We start from the raw sequence: 23,314 nt of genomic DNA, 5'->3' as shown, positions 1-23,314 counted from the left end.
TCAGCTTGGTAAAATACCAAGACTACTATATTTTTTGTAGCCTGTAGAAGGCCTTGAGACAAATAAATAGGAATACACAGGCTATTGATTTAGCATGTGCTTGTGTAGTTTGTGTTTGTTGGTGCAATCTTGCTTTTGCAGAGAGAGAAGTCACTAGAGGAAATTCATCTGTCTGCATCTAAAACAAACAGACAAACAAAGAAGAAAAGATATGAGATTATTGTTTGTTTGAACACTTGTGTTGCTGTAGATGAAAACACAAGGAGCTTTTCCAGTTTCATGTCCTGCAGCCAGGACCACACAAGGACACAATCGTACTTGCATATGATGGCATGATGGTCTCTTATAAAAATATTAATCTCTTTGTGTAAAAACAGTTTTTAAAAAGAGATGGTAAAAAAGTACATGGAAGGAATAATGCCTGTACCAATCCAAATGGATATCAGCAGTCCCATTGAGGAGAGGCAGTGGTAGGGGTGGTAGAGGCACTGCAACAGTCAGGGTTTGTTGCCACTCTCATCTCTGTGCACTGCAAATATCATGGCTTTCTGTATCCCCTGTGGTGATTGTGTTCTTTCTAATCTAGCCTGCGTTTTTTTCATGTTATTATTAAAAGCTTTCCTGAAATTGAACCATTGTTCTGAGCTGAGCACCTGCTGCCAAAGCTCTTTATGGTACTGAATCCATCAGACTCTATTTCCTTGAAGCTGCTGCCCTCTTTCTCACAGCTCTGTGTTCCCAGCCTCACTGCAGCATTAACATTTCAGTAAAAACAGAGGAGAGCTATTAATTTCTGAACTGTTATATTTAATAAACTCTCTTAAGAGTGAAAAAACATTTCATATGGCAATGTGCAAATTGCTTTATGTTTTTAGGAGTGAACTTATTTTCATGTAAATCATGAAAGAAAACCCCAACAAAAAATATTTGGGCCAAATCTTTCTCTGGGAAAAATCATAAAAGAATAGATTTTTACATAAGGAAAATATTTCAGAGAGCGTATTTCAGGGGAGCATTTCAACAGCCTGTCAGCCTCATTTGGAAACTTATTAAAAGCATCAGGGTTATTGTGCACACCAGTATTTTAATATGAATTACAATTTTACTTAATTTCTATTTTTGATTATTGAAATGAAACTCTTCTGTCAATCCACCTTGAATCAGTGAACAAAGAATATCCTTTACTTTGATAGGTGTCTTGAATATCTGTGAAAGTGTCCTTAAAAGTGTTCTATCAAATGTACTTGGAAAGAGTTTTGTGGTTCTAGCTATAAAAATGTAATCTATGCAGTCAGAATACTTGAAATGTAGCAAGTAAAAATTGCTAAGAAATTCTGTCAGGGAAATGTAAGGTTCCTATTTTATTAATTAAAAAGAAAAAATCTTGCTTTGAGAATAGTTTTCTTTTTAGATTCCCTCTTCCCTCCCTCTTTTCTAAGGGTCTGGCATACTGAAACTAAGTGCCAATCTTAAAAAATGTTACATGCCTGAGCATTGATTTTAGGTGAAGGAGATGTGATGTGAGCCTGATATCATGCTGTGTGCCTTGTCATCTTGCACACACAGCAACACTTGCCCAGGTTCCGGGACATGGCCTTACAGTGGGAAGATCAAAAGTCCATTGCTGCTGTGAGCCAGGGCTGGCTGTGCTGCCTTTGGCCACTGTCTTCACGTGGTGACAAGAATAGCAGTGCTCTCCTCCTGCCCACAGCTTTCCTTTTGGCAGCCTGCCATTTCAGAAGCCAACTTGGTGATGTCTGTATTGTGCTTTCCCCCCCTTCTATCAAAATTTAATTTTTTTCTTACTGCCACAGCATATGTCCTTTTCCCAGGAAGAGCAAGTATATCTGTTCTCTGGAAGTCAGAGTTTCCTACACCTGAAAGCTTTGTGTCCTGCCAGGATGCACTGCGTTAGAAAGGAGACGTAACAAAGAAATGAGTAGCAGAGGTCAACTCATCACCTGACAGCATGAGGCAGAGGCACTTTCAAATAGCTGTGGTGTTTGAGCCTGGATGCTGAGGGAGTTTGTCTGAAAGCTCTTCCAGCTGACATGAGCACATCTCTATGTGCCACTTTTCCAGCAGTACATCTTAACCGAGAAGCCTTCAAAAAGCTTCCTTTTCACCAAAGTGTCAGCCAGCACTCTTGTGCTCAGGCACTGATCTTGTCTCAGGACCCAGCCATCCTGCAGCCAGTGTGGTGCTGTGCCTGCAGAGGTGTGGCAGGGTGCTGCCTAGGTGCCATCTGGGGTGGGGTGGCAATGCCCCTCAGGACACTCAGGGGGACAAGGTGGCTCCAGTTGTAGAAGTGGAGTTATCCACCAATTCTCACTGAAAAGAAAGTGGCCTCAGCATTCAGGATGAGATCAGACCTGTCTCTGTAGGACATGAAAGAAAGATGAAAGACTCCAAATATTTCAGAAGGCAAAGATCACAGAAAAAAGGCTTTTATTGTCTAATTCTTACTACCTTTTATAAGGTGTTCTGATACAGACTTAACAGGACTTGTGAATAGGAATGACACCTCTCTAATCCCATTCGTTAAACTAGAGGAACAGCAAAACACCACCTGGAGAAAGATTGTTTCGAGAAAGGAGAGTTGTTTGCCAAGATTGTTTTGAGAAGAAGCTTTCTTGAGAAATTTTTCCTTGGGAAAAAGTTAGCGGCTGCTAGCAGGCTAAAATCTCTCAGACCCAAAAATATCAAGCCCACAAGACCCTTTTACTCTGTTATTTTAAATGCCTGACTTTCCCTAGGAGGCAACAAAAAAAATAATGAATTTAACAGTCTTCACTGTTGCAAAGACATGATGGAAAAAGAGAGCAAAACTATATCTTCTGTAAGCATATTTGACTGAACAAGGTGAGATTGAAACTGTTTTGTATTCATTTACTGGAAAGTGAAAATAAATGCTGGGTTTGCATTAATCACCTGGATTCTTCTGAATAATTGCCTTCCTGATGGCCCATTTTTAAATTAATTTTGGCTAATCATCTCTGTTCATTGACATAGCTCCTTTCTCTTTGGTAACAGCTTAAGCACATAATCAATTCTGTGTTATCCTTCCATTTCTAAATATGGTGTTCCTGCATTCATTCAGCTATCCTTTAATGCAAATGTGTGTTGTATTGTTCAAACGGAACAATATAGTTAGAGTTTGTTTATAATATTCAGAAAAATCTGCATATTAAAATATAAGCATATGATAAAAACTGAAATGAACACTGAAATATTAGCTTGGACAAGTCTCCTTAACTGTAACTTAAGTATTTTCTAGTCTTTCATACAGTTTAAGTTTGGAGCAATAGATGCTAATTCCAAATATTTTTTTTTCTTTTTTAGCATCCAGATTAATGAAAAAAAACCCAACAGGATTCTGTATTTTTATAGTACTGAAGGTGCCTGGGAATACAGATGCCAAATCTCAGCTTCTTGCTACATTGTGTAAATCTACTTTGGCATCTCTCAAAAATAAAGACAGTAAAAATATTATCAGAAAATTCAAAATAAGCAAAAATAAAGAGTATATTTCCTAATTTTCTTACACTTTATTTTCTGTCTCCTGATGTAAAAATGGAGACAACAAAATACTTCTCTTACAGAATTTATATGATTTTTCATTAGTGCAAATTACGATCTAAGGCTAAAATCAGGAACATATCCCATGAAATTTAGAGAGGATAATTTTCTCCTTCCATCTTAGAAACTAATAACATATAAAGTTTACACCTAAGTCTCAAAAGGAATATTAAGAGCACTGATACTCTTTGGGCAATATGCATTTGACATCCAAACCCAAGATGTTATTTCAGTAATTCATATCTTCACAAAATCAAATGATTGAATTAATTACTGTGAAACTAGTGAGCAACTTACCGTACTCAACAATAAAAGGTTATCTCTGTTTTTTCTACAATATCATGGTAATTAATTTTTGTTGTTGTTGTTGACTGTTCTTTCAGATTACAGCTTCTGCATATTATCTTAAAATTTTTTACAGTTTCAAAGTGGTCCACTCTTTATCATAAAGTAGATTCTGCTCTGAGTGTTATTCTTTGACTAACTGATAGTGGCAGCAGAGCAATTCAGGGGGAAAATGATAATGAAATGCAATATTCCCAGGTGAATAAGCAGCAATAAGCAACTTTATAGTTAAATTATGTCTTAGGGAATATTTTAAAAGAGCTGCTATTCTAAAAGATACATAGAGAAAGCAATGATTTAAAAGGTGCTACTTTACAGGAAAATAATTCTTAATTGAAGTTTTATGTACCCTTTCACTAGTAAATAAATTGATAGGAAATAAAAAAATCTACTGCATTATGTCAAACTCTGGGATAGTATTTATAAAAGCCTTTAGGCTTTTTGTAAAATAATAACTGTAGATTGGTACACTCTCTCTAGTGAAAAAGGAATATTAACTTCATTAAAATAATAAAATTGAAACATATGCAGTACCCTTTTAATGCATGCAATGAAATTGACTTTTTGTCCAAGTGCATGCATGCAAATGTAGTTTGCACCTTTAAGTCAAAAACATTATCTGCTGTGCACTGAGGAAGTTTATTTTGCCTCGGTTCTATTTCAGCTCTGTCAATGAGAGAAGCATGCTATTCATCGTTTTATCAACTTTTGCTGCAATGTATTGTATTAACTAAGGATGTATTTCCAGATCAATGAAAAACACCAGGAGAAATACTTAGTTTGAAAGAGCTCTGTTACCACAGGTGATGCTAACAAATGTGTCTTCTCTGTCCCTGTGGCACAGGGATGAATGCATTCAGTGCATGTCAATAGCTGTTATCTATAAGCACTCAGAATTGATTGCTGTCATTACGTTGTGAAAACAGGTATGTTCTTTAATTACTTAGGAGCTTTTCTTTAAGGTTGAAATTCATTTAACTGAAGGTTTTTCATTTCAAGAAAAGAAATAGTCAGCTTTTAATAAGTTCAGTCATTGATCAAATTCTGTCTTTCATTGCAGGTCAAAGATGTAATGAAAAACATCATGGCTGGGCTGCAGCAGACAAACAGTGAGATGATTCTGCTGAGCTGGGTCCGTCAATCGACTCGCAATTACCCGCAGGTCAACGTTACCAATTTCACCACTAGCTGGTCTGATGGATTGGCTTTCAATGCACTCCTCCACAGCCACAGGTAGGAAAAGGAGCTTTTCACTCTTTCAGTAAGCTTGTGACAGATGGCTGTAACAGGGCTTGAAGACAGTCTGTCTGTTACGTGGGGGGTTTAGCTGCTTCCTCTGTGGGTGTTTCAGCGTTCTTTTAAGTGACCAACTGTTTGCTTTGACCTGGGTGCTGCATTTTGTGTTGTACTAAATCCTCTCATGGAGGGAGAGCTTTTCACAGCACAACCAAATATACACTGCTCAGATCCTTTTCTGGAATTTCAGTGTGTATGTCAGGAAGATAGTCTCAAAGAGTACAGGCTTAGAAATTCTGAGAAGAGCAAGGAGTAGCTCCAAAGCTAAGCCTTTGAGGTTGTCCCAGAGGGAGAAGGAGATTTTCCTGTGGGTGCTTAGTGGGAGAAAATGTGGTGTTTGTTGAAAGCCTCTCATAGCTGCTGAATTGAAAGTATGGATTTGCCTCACAAGGACACAGCTGGAGAAGGTAGCCTTTGTTTTCAAAACCTTTCATGTTATTCCACCAGCTGATTTGAGGTTTTAGCCTCTCTCAGAAGTTGCCTTCTTCCAGTCTATACTGTATAGAACTCTACCTCTAGAAATTCAGAGTTCTCTGGCGGTTTTGTGTACGTGGCTTAAGGAAGATGTGCAAGTCAATCTATCAAAAAGACCCATTTTTTGCCACTGCTGCTTCTAAATCAGGATTTCTTTTTCCAATGTGGTAAACCTCCCAACCTCTCTTCTCCTACTACTATACTTCTCTCTTAATGGGGACTGTCCTGAAAGGTCACTGACTGCTCAAACTATTAGGAGTTGAACTTTTTAACAATGTAGTGGTTTAAACCCCATCAAGAAATTAAACTCCAAATAAGCCACTCCCTTCCCTCTGCCCCCTCTGGTAAGGGAGGAACAAAAGCAGACTTTGGGTTGGTTTGGGTTGTTTACTGAAAGCAAACAGCAATGGAATAAGAAATGTACAGCAACAACAGCAATAACAATCACAGAAGTGTACAGAAAGAGAGGGTTTTTTTTTTCTCACAAAAAGATGATCACCCCCTTGACTTGTCCAATGGCAGTCGGAACGAGAAGTAGATGACAGACACTCCCTGCAGGTCACGTACGTGTGGCTTCCCCAGACAAAGACAAGATGGTGACTGTTTCCACATGCTGCTCCATGTAGCAGCTGGGAACAAAGGCAAGATGGTGAGCAGGGCTCTCAAATGCCAGGACAATGGGAAAAACTGACAAACAATCCCACCGTGCAGGGAATCATCCTAGAACAGGTTTCAAGCACACCAACCACATTCCATGCAGGGAGCTGCAACTGTATTTTTCCCTAAAATTTCCATGCCATTGTTACATCTCTTAGGATGTGAATATAACTTCTCAGTTTCCTCTGATTTTACCCCCAGACATCTTTCCACCTAGAGACCATATCAGACTGCCTGTTTCCTGATTAGGGTTTCTGATACTCAGATATTCAGATTGCATGCTCTGCAGGACCATCTAATATCTGGTGTCTGAAATCAGTAATCAGAAATTCTTTTTTGTCCTTCTCTGTAGGAATAGCTTCAGAAGTCTGAACAGAGGGACTTATTCAGGATCAGTCCCTGGCTGGGGAGTGCAGTTGCCAGTAAACCACACTGGGATTGTCTAGACAAATCTCTGTGTCCTGTGTCAGATTTTGTGCACTGCTGTGTTCAGTTCAGTGCAAAGTTCACCAGATGAACATTCATTTCCTGCTTACTGGAATTTATGCACTTTATTCAGGTTTTGTAATTCAGGGCTGTAAAACTTAAGCCTGCTTTTACTCCTCTTCTGTCTGCTGCCATAAATCTTGCATTGCTTTCTGCACAGTGAGCCTATTTTCAATAGAAGTGAAGAATTACTCCACTGAAGTCTTGTCTCTTGCCCAGAAGTTGCTGCACTTATCTTGGAAATGGCAAGTGTTCAGTCAGATTCCCGGAGGCAAGTCTCCAAGACACACCAGTCATCTTCTGGACTTCAATCACTAAGTTCTCTGCAAAAGTTTCATTTCCTCATTTCCTCCAAAGCCCTGATGCAGTAATTTTTAAGATGAACCAATGATGTTTGATTTTTGGTGATTTTGCATTTCATGTTCAGTGTGTGGGAACACTGAATTATCCTCCAAGATTCCAGATGGAATCAATTAAACAGGTACACTAGGGCATTCAGTGCTTGGGAACTCCTAAATGTATCCTATAATAATAAAAACCCTTCTCTAAGGAGCCTAATTCAATCACTCAAGATGCAGGTACATTAGAGACTTGTTGGGTGTCAGGGTGTCTTGGATTTATTGCCTTAAAAAGACAGTTTGAATATACACTGAGGAGAAGTTGTCCCAAGAGTGATTTACATGAATTCTCAGAGAAACCTGGTATCTCACACATCCTATGCTCTATAAATATTTTGTGATTTACTTACATAAAATGATAAACACTCTGATGACAAAACACTTCTGAATTTAGCTCCTCTGTTTTCCCTGATCAGATTTTCCAGTTTGTTTTGGGTTGTAGATTTTTTTCAGAATTCTGTATTTTTCCAGTTCTCCTGTTCCAGTTCTTTCTTGCCTATTTCCTTGTTCTCTATAAAGTTTTGTCCAGAGGTTCTCTTCTTTCTTCCTTTCATCCTCTGACTTTATTCCTCTGCACTGACAGGAGTGGAAGCAGAGTCATAAGAAAGGATAGCTGTAGTTTGAAAATCAGGTATGATATTTAACTGATGCAGTGGACCTGGTGCATGGTGTATGCATTTTTCCCCAATTTTAGCTCTATTCCTAGACTTCTAAACTAAGAAAAAACAAAAAAACCCTCCAAAACCCAACAGAAAACCCCAAATCGAAAATCTCTCCAACACTGAAAGAGTTGTTTCAAAAACTACTCCAAGTTTTTTCCATAATATTTAGACTCTGAAAATGAGGGTAGATTTTGTGGTAGCATTAAAGGTATTCATTTTTCAAACCAATCCCTTTCCTTTATGCATGGTTGTATTTTCATTTCTCTTATATAATGTTTTCAGTGATGAACAGGTGGCTTTTTGTTTTGGTTTGTAGTTCTTTGGCTTTGTTTTGGTGGGTTTTTTTTGTTTTTTTTTTTTTTTTTTAGGAGTTTCAGACAATAATGTGAAATTTGCATCTGGGTGAATTTTCTAAGCACATCCTTAAAGGGGTTGAGATAAAGTAAGAGACTATAATGAAGCACTGACCACTTACTATGCTGTGAGAGCAGTGGGAAGCTTTATTTCTCCTAGTCTTTTAACCCACCAATCCCTAGCTTTCAGCTTACTATTTTGATTGAATCAGATTTTTCTGATGCATTTTCTCTGTCATTTTTTAAAGTGGTTGCTTTAGGTAGATTTGCCCATCTCTGTAATCACCATGTCTCCATGGACATTTAGGTTCTTTAGCAATTGCTTTCAATACTGAGTGCAAGGAGCAGTAGAACACTGGTCACCTGGCAAATCCCCAAGGGCACATTAGTGAGCCCAGAGTGTGAATTTTCAGGATATAAGCTTGGCACATGATCTCTTGAATGGTATGTTTTGCATTGAACTGGAAAAACCAGGCAGCAGCTGTGGAGTGGCATCATCACCCTAGGAATATACAGAAACACTAGAATATCTTGCTGATGAAGAGAGATCAGTCCTTCTGCAGTTGAAACTCTCCCTTCTTCAGATCACAAAGACCTTTCCCCATTTACTTCTTTTAATCTTTTTCCTTCAGGTGGATATGAGAGAGAGCTTTACCTCTTTCCTCTAACTTTGTTGGGGCTCTTTCTTCCCTGGCCCTGTAATCAGGATTTTGAAGTGGGAACAGGTGGCATTCATTATCTTCCTCCTTGGTTCTTTAAAGTGCTTGAACTTAGGCCAGGTGACTGCCTTACAAATGAGCACTTCACTGCAGCTGTTTCTGCTCCAGGGTGCTAGAGTGAGCAGGGAAGGAAAATGACATCATCAAAAAGAGATCCTGCACAGAAGCAACAGAGAAGTTTTCTTCAGTAGTTTACAGGAAAAATAAAAAGTAAAAGTAAAAAGAATAGGATGAAGAGGTATGAAAATAATTTTTTTTATCAAATCACCAGGTTATGTATCTGTTACTCTCTCCTGACCTTGTGAGAGTTCTGAAGAGATGTACAATATATTCTTTTATAAAAAGTTAAAGCAACAAACACACAACTTTTCTCTTGAAATGGAGATGGTAAATTTTATGATCTAAATATGACTATTTTCTGTCTACAGTAATAGAAAACTGTGGTTTTTCTTATCCAGGACTCTAATTTCTACCTAGAGGTCTGTCAGGATTTGTTTGTTAATAGTATACTCCAGATTAAATTTTCTCTCTCTGGCTGAAGTAGCTCTGTTCTAGGTTGTGTGACAGGGAGTCAGAGGGGATGTCGGGAGTCTCTTTTTTACTTTATTTTTCTTGGAAATACATTTTGAAAATTTCAGGTTTGTTTTCCCCTTTATTTTTTTTTTTGGTTTTTATTGTTTATATTTCTGCTAGTGATAGGAAAGACCTGTTGATACAAAAATTACCTTATGTTCAGTAGAAATTTTGATTTTTACAATGCAAACTTCTCATTGAAGCCTTCAATTCTTTCAATTTTGGCTGTCCATTGTGTTGTCATAAACTAATACAAGGCCAGTGCTGTTTGAGCTGATGGTAAAGGGCTAGATAAAGCTCAGCATGTTCTACTCAATTCTAACTTCTTTGGAAATGCATATGGTTGTATTGTTCTGGAAGAAGAGTGAGAAATAGCCAGTTATTTTTCCTTGGGTTTGCTCCCTTTCAGACAAGACCCAAGCTGCAGATATGAGAATAAATTTCTTCTCCCTTGGTATTATTTGAACATTATGGAGAGGACAAATGAAGGCAGAGAATCAGTATTCAGTTTAATTTCTTTCCTTTACTATTACATACCTCCTCACTGCTGTATTTGAAATTCCGTAGAAAGCTAATAAGAGTGGTGATTCGAAAATCAGTTTCAGTGTTGTTTCAGGGATTTTCAAAAGCTATTTTCCACTTACCACAATTATTAATCTTCTAGGCTATAATATTTCTCACAATCACACTTGGCAATATTGCCACATAAATACACCCAGTGAAACATCCTGACACATAGCACTGAGAAGCTGATGCTTCAAGCTGACATTATGACACTGTTATTCTAGTGACAGAGCTGCTGAAATGTGTATAGCAACATAATCTTTCAACAAAGGGAAAATCTGGAAAGTTGCATTTCTGTTGGAGTAGAGAGACCTTTTTGAATTTATTTTTATTTTAATTAAATTGGTGCTTATCAGAGGTGACTTGCAGTAGGTGGCCATATGCTTGTAAGCTGTCTTGGAATCTGTGCTGTCTGCTTTATGTACAGTACTAAGAAAATTGATAAGAAATATGACAGTGACGTACTAGAGCTTACTAATTCTCCCCTGGCTGTGTCTCAGAGGGTTCAAATTTTTGCCATCTGTAGTGAGTGGAAAGAGATGCTGCGTGTCCTCGACACAGGCAGCATGCAAGTTAAATCCAGGTGTTAAGACGTGATGATGTTTGAAACTTGTGAGTACTGGAGTGTTTGGTTTTTAAAAGAGGAAAAAAAAAATCAAAAAACACAAAAACAAAAACTCTGTGTGTCTTATCTTGAGTCCTACCTCTACAGATTATGCCATGAAAATAATTTAAGACTATCTGGTAGGTTAACTTAAAAATATCCTCCTGGATTATGCAACTGAAAAGTTTGATGAAATTGACTAGGTAAGAAATTATTAATGATGACAGAAGTTTTCTCAGGAGGGATAAGACAATATTGTGATATTCCTCAAGGAGCAATTGTAAATATTCATGTTCTTGCCCAGTGGAGTCCTGACTGATTAAAAGTATGTTCCTGTATATAAAATACCATGTCACCAAACAAGAAGTGATTATGTGAAGATAATGTGCTGCTCTGAGCATTGCAGGTGTGCTTAGAGCTTTAAGCCAAAATAAAAGAGAAAAAAAAAAAAAGGAAAAAAAATAGCTGGAGGTGGTGTTTTGGATACAATTCTTTCCTCCCCTTTTCCTAAATGCTTTTTTTACCAAGTATTTTTTTTCCACTCTATTCTATGTAGTATATATGCAACACATCCTTGCCAGTTTTTTTAAGACAGTCATAATACACAGTTTTGTGGTTACTACAGTGTTCTCTAAGCTAAATTTACTGTATGAGCTTGTGCATCCTATGCCTAGTGTTAAATTTGGAGAGAATAAGAATTTGAGTAATATCCATGTGCTTACAGAATCAGGTGTAGGGGTGTGGTGGCTTGACTCCAGTCAGCAGCTGAGCACCCAACAGCCACTTGCTTGCTTCACCCTCTTTTCACCCAGGACAGGGAAGAGAATAGGAAAAATGAATGCAAGGAAACTCTTGAGTCAAAATGGAGGCTCTTTTAATACATGGAGGAAAAGAGAATAGAAAAACAAGTGGTGCAAAGGCAGTAACTGATGCCCAGCCACTCTTCAAGCAGGAAACACCTCCCCAGACAAACACCCCCCAACCTCATTCCCTTCCTTACCCAGATGTTTATGGCTGAGCAAGTTATGTGGCATAGGGTGTACCTTTTACTGCTTTGGGTCACCTGTCCTGGTTATGTCCCCTCCCAGTTTCTTGCCCATTCTTCTCCCACTGGTTCGGGGAAGGTAGAGTGAAGAGAAAAAGAGAGGGTCGTGATTTTGTGTAAGCACATTTTGGTAATATCTGGTTTGCTCTGAGTACTATCTATAAACTGAAAACACAGCATCATGTAGACTGCTATGAACAGTGATAACTCCATCCTGTGTTAAAAGAGAATGACCAAAAATACTTTTCACTAATTATGTACACATAGTGTGTATTTAGCATGCCTGTGTTTTAGTACGCAAACCAGTCTGGGATCACAGACTTAATCCATCCATGAGTAAACCTAGAGATTACTGCCTAAGTTTCCTCTCCTTTCTCCACCCTGTTCCCCAGCCAGGTTTAATATTAAATTAACATTAATGAATATTTTGGAGTTATTCTGCATGTGGGAAGGAGAAAACTCTAATAATTAAGCATCTATGCAGAGAGGAGTAAAATAGCTTAGAACAACTTAGTTGTTACTCTGTAAATCAGTCTCCTCTCAGACAAAAATGGATAGCAAAGGTACATTACTGGAGAATAACTGCAAGATAAAGGGCATTTTTTGCTTTACTCTCTTGATGTTTTTACAATATGATGTAGTGAACATTTTCTCCATTTATTATAACTCAGGAGGCTATTTAAAATTGACTCCTAAAATTAATAAAAATGTGAGTAAATCTGTCATTAATTTCAAAACTTAAATTGTGTAAATGTGTTTGATTTATCTGTAGTTGAAATTATACATTTAAATGTCCTCTGATTTAAAACACTGTACTGAAGTCACAAATAGCATAGTTGTTTTTCTTCGTATTACATGCGCAGTAATTACAGGGTATTTGATTAAACTTTATTTCTCCAGGGTGCCTGATAAAAAATTCTGATTTCCTGATGGATAACTCTCAGATGAAAAGCCAAAGATTGTGCAGTACTAAAATTATTTTTACTGCAAATAATGCAGCTGCTGCTACAAGGTCCCAGACTGTGCATCTGAGCTATAATTACGTTTTGGTCATTCTGTCTTTTCCTGTAAGAGCATGCAAATTGTGACTTGGTAGTGTTAGGGTAAGAGTTGAACACTGTTCTTTCAGGTGTTTCCCAACCCAAATGTTTCTATGATTCTATGAATTTTTTAACCTGTTGACTGATTTCAGTCTGATATAACAGTGAGCTGACAAACTCAGAAGCAATTCCACTCTTAGAAATACTAATTGACTGGTAGCTGGGGAGAGGAGGAAGGCCCCCAGATGTCCTCAGCAGTTCTTTCCTGCCACATGGCAGTTCTGATTGCATGGCCACAGCACCTGATCTTTCCCACCCAGGCACTATTTGGGACTGGAATGAAGGAGGCATTGTTGCTGTGGGGGAGAGCAGCAGAGCTTCAGGGATGTGAGGTTATAGGTTGTTGGGACTTGGTGGAGAGTAAGAAATATGGACAATGTGGTTGTGGTGGAGATGGATGAGAACAGAATGCAAACCCATTAGAAACTGAGCTTCACTAGTCCCAGGGCAAATTAACATGACCTTTCATTGTAAAAAAAAAAAAAAAAAAAAGAAAAAAGAAAAAAAATAATAAAAAAAAGTTGGTGTTGATGCTTAGCTTTTGAAATATGTGAGTAAATGTAAGACTGAAAAGAAGAAACTTATTCTTCCTCTTATTTTTTGCTTTAGACCAGACCTATTTGATTGGAACGCTGCTGCTTCTCAGCAGTCACCTGTGCAACGATTAGACCATGCATTCAACATAGCCAGGCAACACCTGGGAATAGAGAAACTCCTTGATCCCGAAGGTTAGTAGAAACTATGTTGTTTGGTGTTTTTTTTTTTTCCTTAAAGCGGAAAAACAGTTTTGCCGTGCATTTTATGATAAATTAATTTGATTTTTTTTTGGCACAAGAATTTCACCTTTTGTGAGATAAATTGTAAATTGAAGAAAAATCCTTTACTTTTAGTGCTACCTTTGTGCTCTGTTGAAATAGCATAAAGCTGCCTATATGTACATGCTCTGAAGGAATTTTTTTTAACTTTGGGACCAGGGTTTTAATGTGCATGCACTGAATTACAGTCATCTCAGAAAGCTGATTTCTGTTTTGAAGGTTTAGAGCATCTGCAGCTTTTATATCTTTTGGAAAGATCTTGAGTTCAAATTACCTTTTAATGTATATCCAAAACATATATTAAAACTCTAGATACTATATTTTTAAGTGAGACTTACATTTCTCTGTATATTGAAATTTTATCACGATGACATGTCTCATTATCACTGTAGTTTAATCTTAGCTGTAATACGATTACCTATTTTATCTTGACTATCTTTTATACATCCTTAAGCAGTCACGTTTGAAAGGTTCCTTGTTTTTCACATGTTCACTTGAATTTCATACATTTCTATATATTCTCTGACATAGTTTCTGCATTGCTGAGAGACTAGTAATTTTCCCTCAGAGGGTATTCCTGAAAAATTCTTTACTCCAAGGCAATTGCAACAGCTGTTGTATTTTATATATATGTGTGTGTATACACACAGAGAGGTTTTTTTCCATACAGTGATACCTTCGCTGTATTTTAATGAAATTTCATATTAAGCCACTGATAAATGCACTTTTCTATATGTTTGTGCTGTTCTCTGTGACTCACTCATGGTGAGTTTTTCATGGGAAGAACTAGTATTTAACAAAATGCGAAAATAAATTTAAAGATAACATTGAGTCTCTAAATGTTTAAATATAGTTGGATATGTCTCAATTGTTGACTAATACCCTTGTAGCCCATATATTTCCCTAGGAGAAATATTGAAAATATATGTAGTTGAATGGCACAGCATCTTTTGCCTAGTACACTCTTTAATTTCTAGAACTCAGTTTTGGTGAACCACTGGAGGAGGAAGAAGTTTTCTACTTGCTAAAGCATGGGATTGAGCTTGTAAACTCTGAATGAGACTGGAATTGAAAACTGAGTTGTACAACTGAATCAATGTAGTCACAGTGTTTTCTATAATTGGTTAAACTTTCTTCTTAAAATAGATCAGTGAATAAGTTATTTTCTCTATGCAAGAGTCACTTCTGATTAGACACTTTATTCTGGTTTTGGCAAAGATACTTGCAGTTGTTTACCCAACAACTGAAAAATTCTTAAACATTGGTGGTTTTCCAAATGTATGCTGTAATTATTTGCTCTTCAGTGTTGTAAATCACAATGCTAGCTACCTATTTCTTTTTTCCCTCTGTAAACATTTCAAAAGGAAAAGTACCTTTTTTACCTATCTGAAAACATGACCATGAGGAACTATAACTGTTTTGTTTGTGATAGTAAATTTATTTCTAGATTGAAACCCAGAATTTCTGGTGTGCATGCAAGGGAGAAATCTTCTTTGAAGATTCTAGAATATTCTTTCTGTAATTTTACATTGTGTATTTATCAAGTCTCCTAATTAGGTACTCAAATATCTCCTAGGACCATATCATGTAACAACACTCTCTTCTCTGGCTGCAAATGCTAATGCATTACAATAAAAAAGAGTATGCAGTGGTGAAGCATTATTTTCATGTAATTTAATACCTGTCAAAACAGCACACGTGTAATTTGTGAACCCTTTAAAATTTAGTATGGTTCATTAAATGTCTGCTGTCTCAATTTTGAAGATACTAAGTAGAAAGGAAGCCACTATTGAGTAAAAGCCTACTTTTTTACACCAAATGTAGTAGTCAAAAAAGAAAGAGTTTAGGGTTATTTGAGTTCTGAAATTACTGATGATTGATACATGTTGAAACAGATGTCTAGGGAGTCTATCTTAGCAATTAGATTTTGGAAAGTAAATATTTACACTAAGCCTAACTGAGTTTTTAGCTTATATATGAAGTTTGCTTGTTTCTGCGGTTGCTGATATTTAAAGTCTGTCCCATGACAAAAAGTCAGTTTATTACTAAGGTTGTTGATGTTTCAAGTCTATCCCGTGAGCAGCTTTTAAAACATTTTTCAGGATTTGATCTCCATTTCAGTCATCAAAGTGCTGAAGATAATTTATGTCTAGGTATTTCTTGTAAAAACTGTGTTGTGTTAGTTAAAGCTTTTTTATCTGGATAGTTTCTGGATTCATGCAGAGATGATCATTCCTGCTATTGTCCTTATATATACTGGCTACTAAGAATATTTTTTAAATCAGAGTTTAGGAAGTCCTGCAAGGAGCAGATAATTGAGTTCAATGATCTCTTTGAGCCCCTTCCAACTCAACATATTTGTGGTCTTTTTGATTGAATCCTGTCAGTGAGTGAAATGTAAGTAGGTTTAAATGTCTGTCTGGTGTTCATTACTGTAGTACTTTCATACTGTAGAATATGAGAGATGACAAGAGGAAAAATACAAAATCAAGTGGAGGAAATTAGATTTTAGAAGGTTTTATTTAAAAGAAAGTTGTTGAAGACCTATACATTAGTGGTCAAGATTCAAAAGAAAAAAAATGTGTTTGCAAATCACATTTTTTAGGCCAAAGTGTCCCAATGTAATTCAATGACCTCCTGTCATAAGGCATTCATGATTATGCAGGTGGGATATTTTAAATCTCTATAAAGCTCTATGTGATCCTTTCAAATAATAAATAGTTATTTTGGTTTGTTCACTCAAACCTAGTATTAGTTGCCCAAACCAGATTGTTTATATATTGATTATTGGTCAAATTTGAATGGCAAAGTTAGCATATGGAAAACTTCTAACACAGTTGTGTGTATTTTTTAGGTGCTATTTTGTTTTCTTTTTTTTTTTAAAATTAAAAATAAAACCACTAGTTTTGATACAACTAAGGAAAATTTCTGACTGATTGGTCACTCTTCTTTGATAACTTTGGTTTTCTGGATGTAAGTTTGACTTCCCCACTTTTGAAAAATTTTTAGTTGATTGTTTTAAGCATAAATAGTTCAGTTATTCTTTGTTCTCTGCAATTTAGAGTATTTTAGGTATAAATAATGTAACCCTGGAACACTTTTTCCGAATTATGAACTCTGTGTTTCACACTCATTATTTTAAGCTATTGTTACCTCTCAACATCAATTAATGGTGAAGATATTTGCCATCTTTGCTGGTATAAGCTGACTTAAGACAATTTTGGCAAAAGACTTAAAATATCTTAAGAAAATTACCAAACGATGATGATATCAATTTCAACTTGTATGTGTTAAAGCCTAAATCAGACTGTTAAGATTAGTCTGTATCTTTTAAAAGCAACTCGAGCTTACATTTTTAAGTAGTTAAATGGTTCTTTCTGAATGTTTATTTGTATTGACTTTGTGGAGGAGCACGATTCCAATCTTCACAAACAAACTTCAAAAAATCTACTAAAGGCTCTTTTGTTCCTTGTTGTACGTTCACTTTTTCTGGAACATCTTTAAAAAGTTTTAACCAAGCAAGGAACAGGACAGGCAAACAGCTACGTGTGTTGTGGTCAGCAACACATAACAGTTACATGTTATTGGCTGTATAATGGTGTTTATGTCTTACTTTGGCATAAGGATCAATGTATTGGATCAGAAGGAGCTTTTGAGGAAAAGTAGAAAGCGATCTATAAACTGCATCTGGGAATAGATCTGAGCTGTCCTCTTTCCCCTTACGACAACTGAGTGCTAGTGTGGTAGCAGCAGAAGTGTCTGTGTGCTTCCTTCCAGCAGTGAACATCTGATTCTTGGTTTAATGAACTTTTTGCTGCTGTCACTTTCCTGGGCCTTGTGCTTGTTTGTGCTAGCCTGATGATAAATAGGCTATGAAGTTATGTAACTTCTGCTGTCCTTCTTAGGTAATTATCCAGTTTCTTATACTTTGTGTAGCCTGATTAAAAAACAAGCAAACCAAAAACTCATTTAATCCATCCCAGTCATATTTTCCATATTTTTCCTCAATTTGCACTGATGACATGAGTTTTTGGCACCATTATTAAGTGATAATGAGACTCAGACAGTTTTTCATTTGATAACTTTTTTGTTTGATCTAAACTTCTTATACTTCTGTATCTCAACAGTAATGGATTCTACCATTATGAGCACAAAGAAGAGGGGAAAAAACCTCTCAGCACTGTAATTCATGATGTTGTTAACCATGTCTTTGCTCAGTAGTTGTATACAGTTGTAGTACTGATTTTCAGTTCATTTTAATACACCTCCTGATATGTCTTATTCCAAGGGATTATGAGAAGTTTGGGTTTTTTTCCATCATGCCCTAAAATTTATCAATATCTTGCCCAATACGATGTCAAGGTGGGGGGGATATATATATATATATATATATATATATATATATTTAAATGCAGGTGACATACAAGTCACAAGACCGATGTTTGATATCATGCATTTGAGAATAGTAAAAAAAAAAAAAAAATGCTGTCTCAAGCCTAGAAATCATTGTTTCAGTTGCACAAAAATCTTACAATGGTTATAAAATAAAATTAACAAGTATTGTTTTTTTAAGGCTCCTTTTTGTTTTTGAAGCCAGGAATGGTTTTGGCTAGATAAGAGGAAAGTCTAAAGGATTCACAATTAAGGGTGCAGCACTAACATCACAACCCTTTAACTATTTCTTTACTGTTTGTCAGCACAAATTTCAGCTCTAGTTCTGGACATGCCATCAAGTCACATCAGGAGCTTTGTCTTTAGTTTGTAGCACACATATGAACTGCAGGATGAGAGCATGTCTGTGGAAATACCTTCAAAGCAAACAGTAGAAAAGGGTGAACTTTTATATGAGTCAGCTTGTAATACATATATTTTCTAAGTGCTTGCTAGTTTGATCTATATTATTGTTGTAGTATTTTATTCTGCACTTTTTTTTGACAAATATTTGCCCTCAAGATTAAACTACATTTCTTTTTTACCCTGTTAGGGCAAAACTGCTTTTTCTTTGCAGTCTTAAGCAAATAGAAATAGTCAACAAAAGTAGTAAATTCACTAGACACCTACTAACCCCACTTTATCTTCCATATTTGTGAGTAGATTTATTACTGTTTCTTTGACCTGTGAGCAATTGAGTTAATAAGAGATGACTCAACGATCAGTAACTTTTACAGATTTCCATGAAAATAAAGGGCTTGAAGGGTACTGCATTAAGAGACTCAAGGACAAAATAGGTCCTTCCTCTTATCAGTAGGGAAATCTAAAATTGGTGTGATTTACTTTGGAGCAGAGCACATATGCTACAAAAGAAATTGTAAGATTATCTATTACAAAGGGTGTGCAGTTTATAATATAATTTGAAGCACTGAACTTGTAATTATTAAGAGCTCTGTAGTTACCTTGCATTGCAAGTAGCTCAGCGATGGTTAGCTAAGTATAAATGCAGAGAAATGAGAGCTGTGTTAAAATATGTGCAGAATCTAGCAGTGGTTACACATATAAAATGTTTTGTGAATAAAAATAGGAGTAGTATTAGTATAATGAACAGAAAATAGGTATCCTCATATTTCCGGATAATTGTCAGATTCATCTTGGATTTGTAGTGTTGGTAGAATGCAGACATACTACGACATGTTTCTGTAAAACCGTATCTGGGGTTGTAACAATGTTAGTTAAATTGATAAGCCTCGCTGACCACAGCTGTTGTTCTTCACATGATGCTGAGAGAATTTTGGATGAGGAACTGGAATATCTTCTGTCATTTCTTAGCTGGATCTCCTGTCCAGCTTCTTTCAAGGTGAGAAGAAGCAGACTGGGTATTACAGATACTGCTAAGAACACACAGGTGTTTGTGCTGTGAGCCTATTTTTTGACCATTTTTTGCTTTTCTAAAGCTTTGGATTTAGCACACTTCCACCTTGCAGCCCCAAGCATGGAGACACAACAGAAAAATCAATGTTCTAAATACTTCTTTTCTTTACATGTAAACACTCCTTCTATAAGTAGCCTCTTGATCTTGCTTAAGCAGGGCATTTCCCACTTGTTGTATAATCTTTCAGCTACCTGGGAATTTACAGTTCTCTACTTTTTTATTTTAGTGGGGAGGTTTTTATTTTTATTTTTTTCTTCTTCTTCTTTTGTTTTATTGTAGAGGCTTTTTTGGTCTGTTGTTATGAAAAACTTGGTAAAATAAAGTAATTTTTCTGTATTAATGTTCTACAATTACAGTAGAAACACTAGACACTGGCAAATTGCAATAGTTGGTCTACTCTGACAATCACATAGGTTTCTTTGCCACTACATCACAATGTGTGTAGTTTTCTGTCACTAATAATACAGTGTTTTACCATTATATTTTTTCCTAGATAAATCTCTTCTGTGTGAATGTTAAAACATTAGAGTTCAAATGCTAATCAAGGTTCAATCCAGTGTTGTTTCTTTGCCAAGTTTCTCATGTGCGTTTTATGCTGGGACTTGATATGTCCATAATCCATGCTTTAGGCTAGAATTAAGCATGCTTTTTTCAACTCAGTAGTTTAATGAATGAAGCCCTTTGGAACTGTGTACATAATAGTTGGTTGCTCAAAATAATCACTGATGGAAGACAACTGAGAAGAGTTCAGTTATAACAGCGTTTTTTTGTCTGAGGCATCAACACAGAGAATGAAATGAGTTTTACCTGCCTTAAAATCACAAAGGAACAGGGAGCATTATTTAGGTAAATGTTCAGCATATAGTCTGATGAGTTTCTGTGGGTGCATTGCAATGCATGTATCTTAATTAAGATATTTTGTCTCATGATAATTTAAAAATTATGTAAAAACATTGTATTTGCCTTGGCAACAAAATTAGATTTTAAATAAACTTCAGATGAAGTGAGGAGATTTATCTGTTAGAAGAAGTTTTAGTCTACTTATTGTAAGTAAAGGGTTCTTCAAACTAAGAATAAGCCCAGATCAAATTACAAGGCTTTGAACTTAAAATACCAGTTACTACAAAAATGTTCCATGATCCTTCAGCACTGTAATACATGTACAAATATATCTATAACAAAAAAAAAGGCTTTTTGAAAATAGAGGTGGTTCGTATAAAGACTTGTGGAGTATGGGACATTTACACTTGGAGATTAATACTCTAAAAAAATCTAGAGGATAACTTTGGTTAAAATTGATAAACCCTCTCCCATATTTTGTATCTTAATATCCTTCAATTTATTCTTTTTTTGGTATTGTTAAGGTAAATAATTTGCTCTATTTATAAATCCCACAGCCCATATTACATGGTAAAGATACTCTTATTTGCCTGTTGTTGATTTGAAGAGCCGCTAAGGGGATTACTAATTTAAGGGAAGAACTCGTACAAGTATCTTAAAACTTCTGTATTTTTATTTAGGTCACAAAAGAAAGGATGATTAATATATTTACTTGCTAGAGTTGAACCATGTTAATTGGGGGCATTTGATTAAAAACTTTGATTTGAAATAGAATAGGTGATTTATAATAATGATTTATACTTGCTTAGAGGCAGGTATACTAACACCCTTTTATTTGAAATGTTAGTCATTGTGCCCCCAAGTGGAAATGCTGGACTTTCTCCTTCTGGTTCTTGTTATCTGAAGGTCATTGGAAACGTGTTTATCCACCAGGTGGTGGAAGAAACAACTTTGAGCTGAAGCCCATAGAAAATAAATGGAAGGAAGAAATTCCTATGAGACTTTGGGGTTTTGAATGAATGTAATTGAACATTAATTTCTTTATAAATCAGAATTTGATCTCTGAGCTGGCTTCTTAGGATCTATAGTCATAGAAGATCCAAAATTTTGAGTTTCTAAGGTTATTTTTTTTTGGCTCTGGCTCTGAGCAAGTCTGAACTAGTTTGTGTGCATAAATCCAATTTTGTGAGACGTATCCTAACCTTTAGCATGACTGTTCTTGAGATAAAAAATTTTATAAAGACCCTAAGAGAGATAATTCTCTCTGTAATGGTTTTCATCTTCAGTTGACATTCTTCCTTAACAAGGCAACATATCTAAAGCCTAAATTAATTTCCTTATCTCGGTGTGTCTGTGTTAATCCTGCAGACAAGACATTCTGGGCACTGTAATGGCTTTCCTGTACAGAAATCTGATCAGGGAAAAAAAATCTTGAGAGAAGAATTTTCGCTTTTCTATACAATGAGTATTATTTTCTACTGATTCCAAAGAGAACACAAAGTAGTGCTTGAAATGATTGAATATGGAAATAGAAAAAAAAAAAATCACCTACCCTCAGGCAGTTCTTGCATTCTTAATATATTAAAATGAAAGTGTATGGAGAGCAGGACTACAGAAACTTGAAAAAATACTTGCTTACTTTTCCTCAGTTCTTTTTAAAACAGTTTTAGCCTTGACATTCACCTTTAAAAGAGAAAGAAGCTGTAATATCATAATCTTCATAGAGGATGGTGAGGTTATTCAGTTTTTGGTCCTTCTGGGAATTATTTGCTTTGCAAATAGAGAAAAAAACCTGTTTCTAAATTACTGTAAAATTCTATTGTTGTGGGTGATTTTCAGTGGCTTCATTGAAGCAACATTGCTTGAATAACCTTGATTCAGCTGTAGATATTGAAGTTCAAATATGATTTATTGAAAGTTTGAATGGCAAATGGCAGTCACTGATGGGCCACTTAAAAAAAGAAAGTTAAACTAAAGGAGCAAGGCATTGGGGAATGACACTTTCTCTGTTATCCTGTAATTTTTTTTTTTCCCCCCATTTCCACCAGTTTTTAAACTGGTGCCTTAATGAGCCGTGGGTTTCAGGGCAGTTACTTTCTGAAAGCTTAGTGTAAATAAACAGGGGTAGTGAATGCCTCAAGAGAATCTTGAATCAAAAATTAGTACATGGATTTCATTTTTGGTGGCTGTAGGAAGTAACTGTTTTATTAAATGATTACAGGATAATTTCTGCCACTATTTCCATCTGGAATCCAACTAAGAGAGTGAGATGTTTTGTTAGAGTGGTTATGAAATTACTTTCAAAGAGGATGCATCCCATTTTCCTTCTAGTTTACTTCAATTTGTTGGGGGATTTTTCTTTTGTATAGCATCTTGCAGGAAGCAGGCTGTAGGTTATCTTCTGCTAGCTCTGATTCCTCCACTTATCATAAAATGTATTGGCACATTATTTAGTGCAAGAGTATCAATACAGGGAAGAAATGCTTTGAATTAATGAGGTTTGTGTCGGTAAAGTGTATATCTTCTGTGAACAATATGTTGGAGATGTGATCTGTAGGGATTGTTCTGCCAAACAGCTTAAGTCGCTCCATGAAAAATCAGCCTGAAATAAGGGGAAGCTTTGTGAGCCATAACTAAAGCAATCCTCTGAATGTGAGTGGAGGGAGGACTTAAAGAGCAAACTGAAGTGGTTTTTTAGTAACCCACAGTATGTTTTGAAGGCATAGAGTGTTAAGCAGAGAGAAAAATGTGTGAATGACTTGTTCTGCTTCAAATAAACTGACTTTGGAGCAAATGGACTGATGCTCTTGAAACTCCTTGTTAATCACCAAGCAGCAAGCAAATAAAGCTTGTGGGCAAGGGTAATTGCTCTCTGGTATGTTTTCTGGCCATTTTTTCCCCCTCATGAAAATAGTACTTGTTTGCACTCTGAAAATGT

General features: G+C 36.1%; 1 protein-coding gene across 10 annotated transcripts in view; it reads left to right on the top strand.

Moving 5' to 3' along the window:
• Positions 1 to 23,314, top strand: part of DMD (dystrophin) — a 990,047-nt gene that overhangs the window by 197,067 nt on the left and 769,666 nt on the right. For all 10 annotated transcript variants that reach the window (XM_066176982.1, XM_066176984.1, XM_066176989.1 and 7 more), the window contains 2 exons: positions 4,985 to 5,157; positions 13,465 to 13,583. In XM_066176982.1, coding sequence (XP_066033079.1) covers positions 4,985 to 5,157; positions 13,465 to 13,583 — 292 coding nt within the window. The remainder of the gene's footprint in view (positions 1 to 4,984; positions 5,158 to 13,464; positions 13,584 to 23,314) is intronic.

Source organism: Chamaea fasciata, unplaced genomic scaffold, assembly GCF_029207755.1.
Source record: "Chamaea fasciata isolate MVZ Bird 193981 ecotype frontalis unplaced genomic scaffold, bChaFas1.0.hap1 SCAF_2, whole genome shotgun sequence".
Classification (NCBI taxonomy): domain Eukaryota; kingdom Metazoa; phylum Chordata; class Aves; order Passeriformes; family Sylviidae; genus Chamaea; species Chamaea fasciata.
Note: the sequence above shows the minus strand (reverse complement) of the source record. Positions and strands in the feature narration are given on the sequence as shown.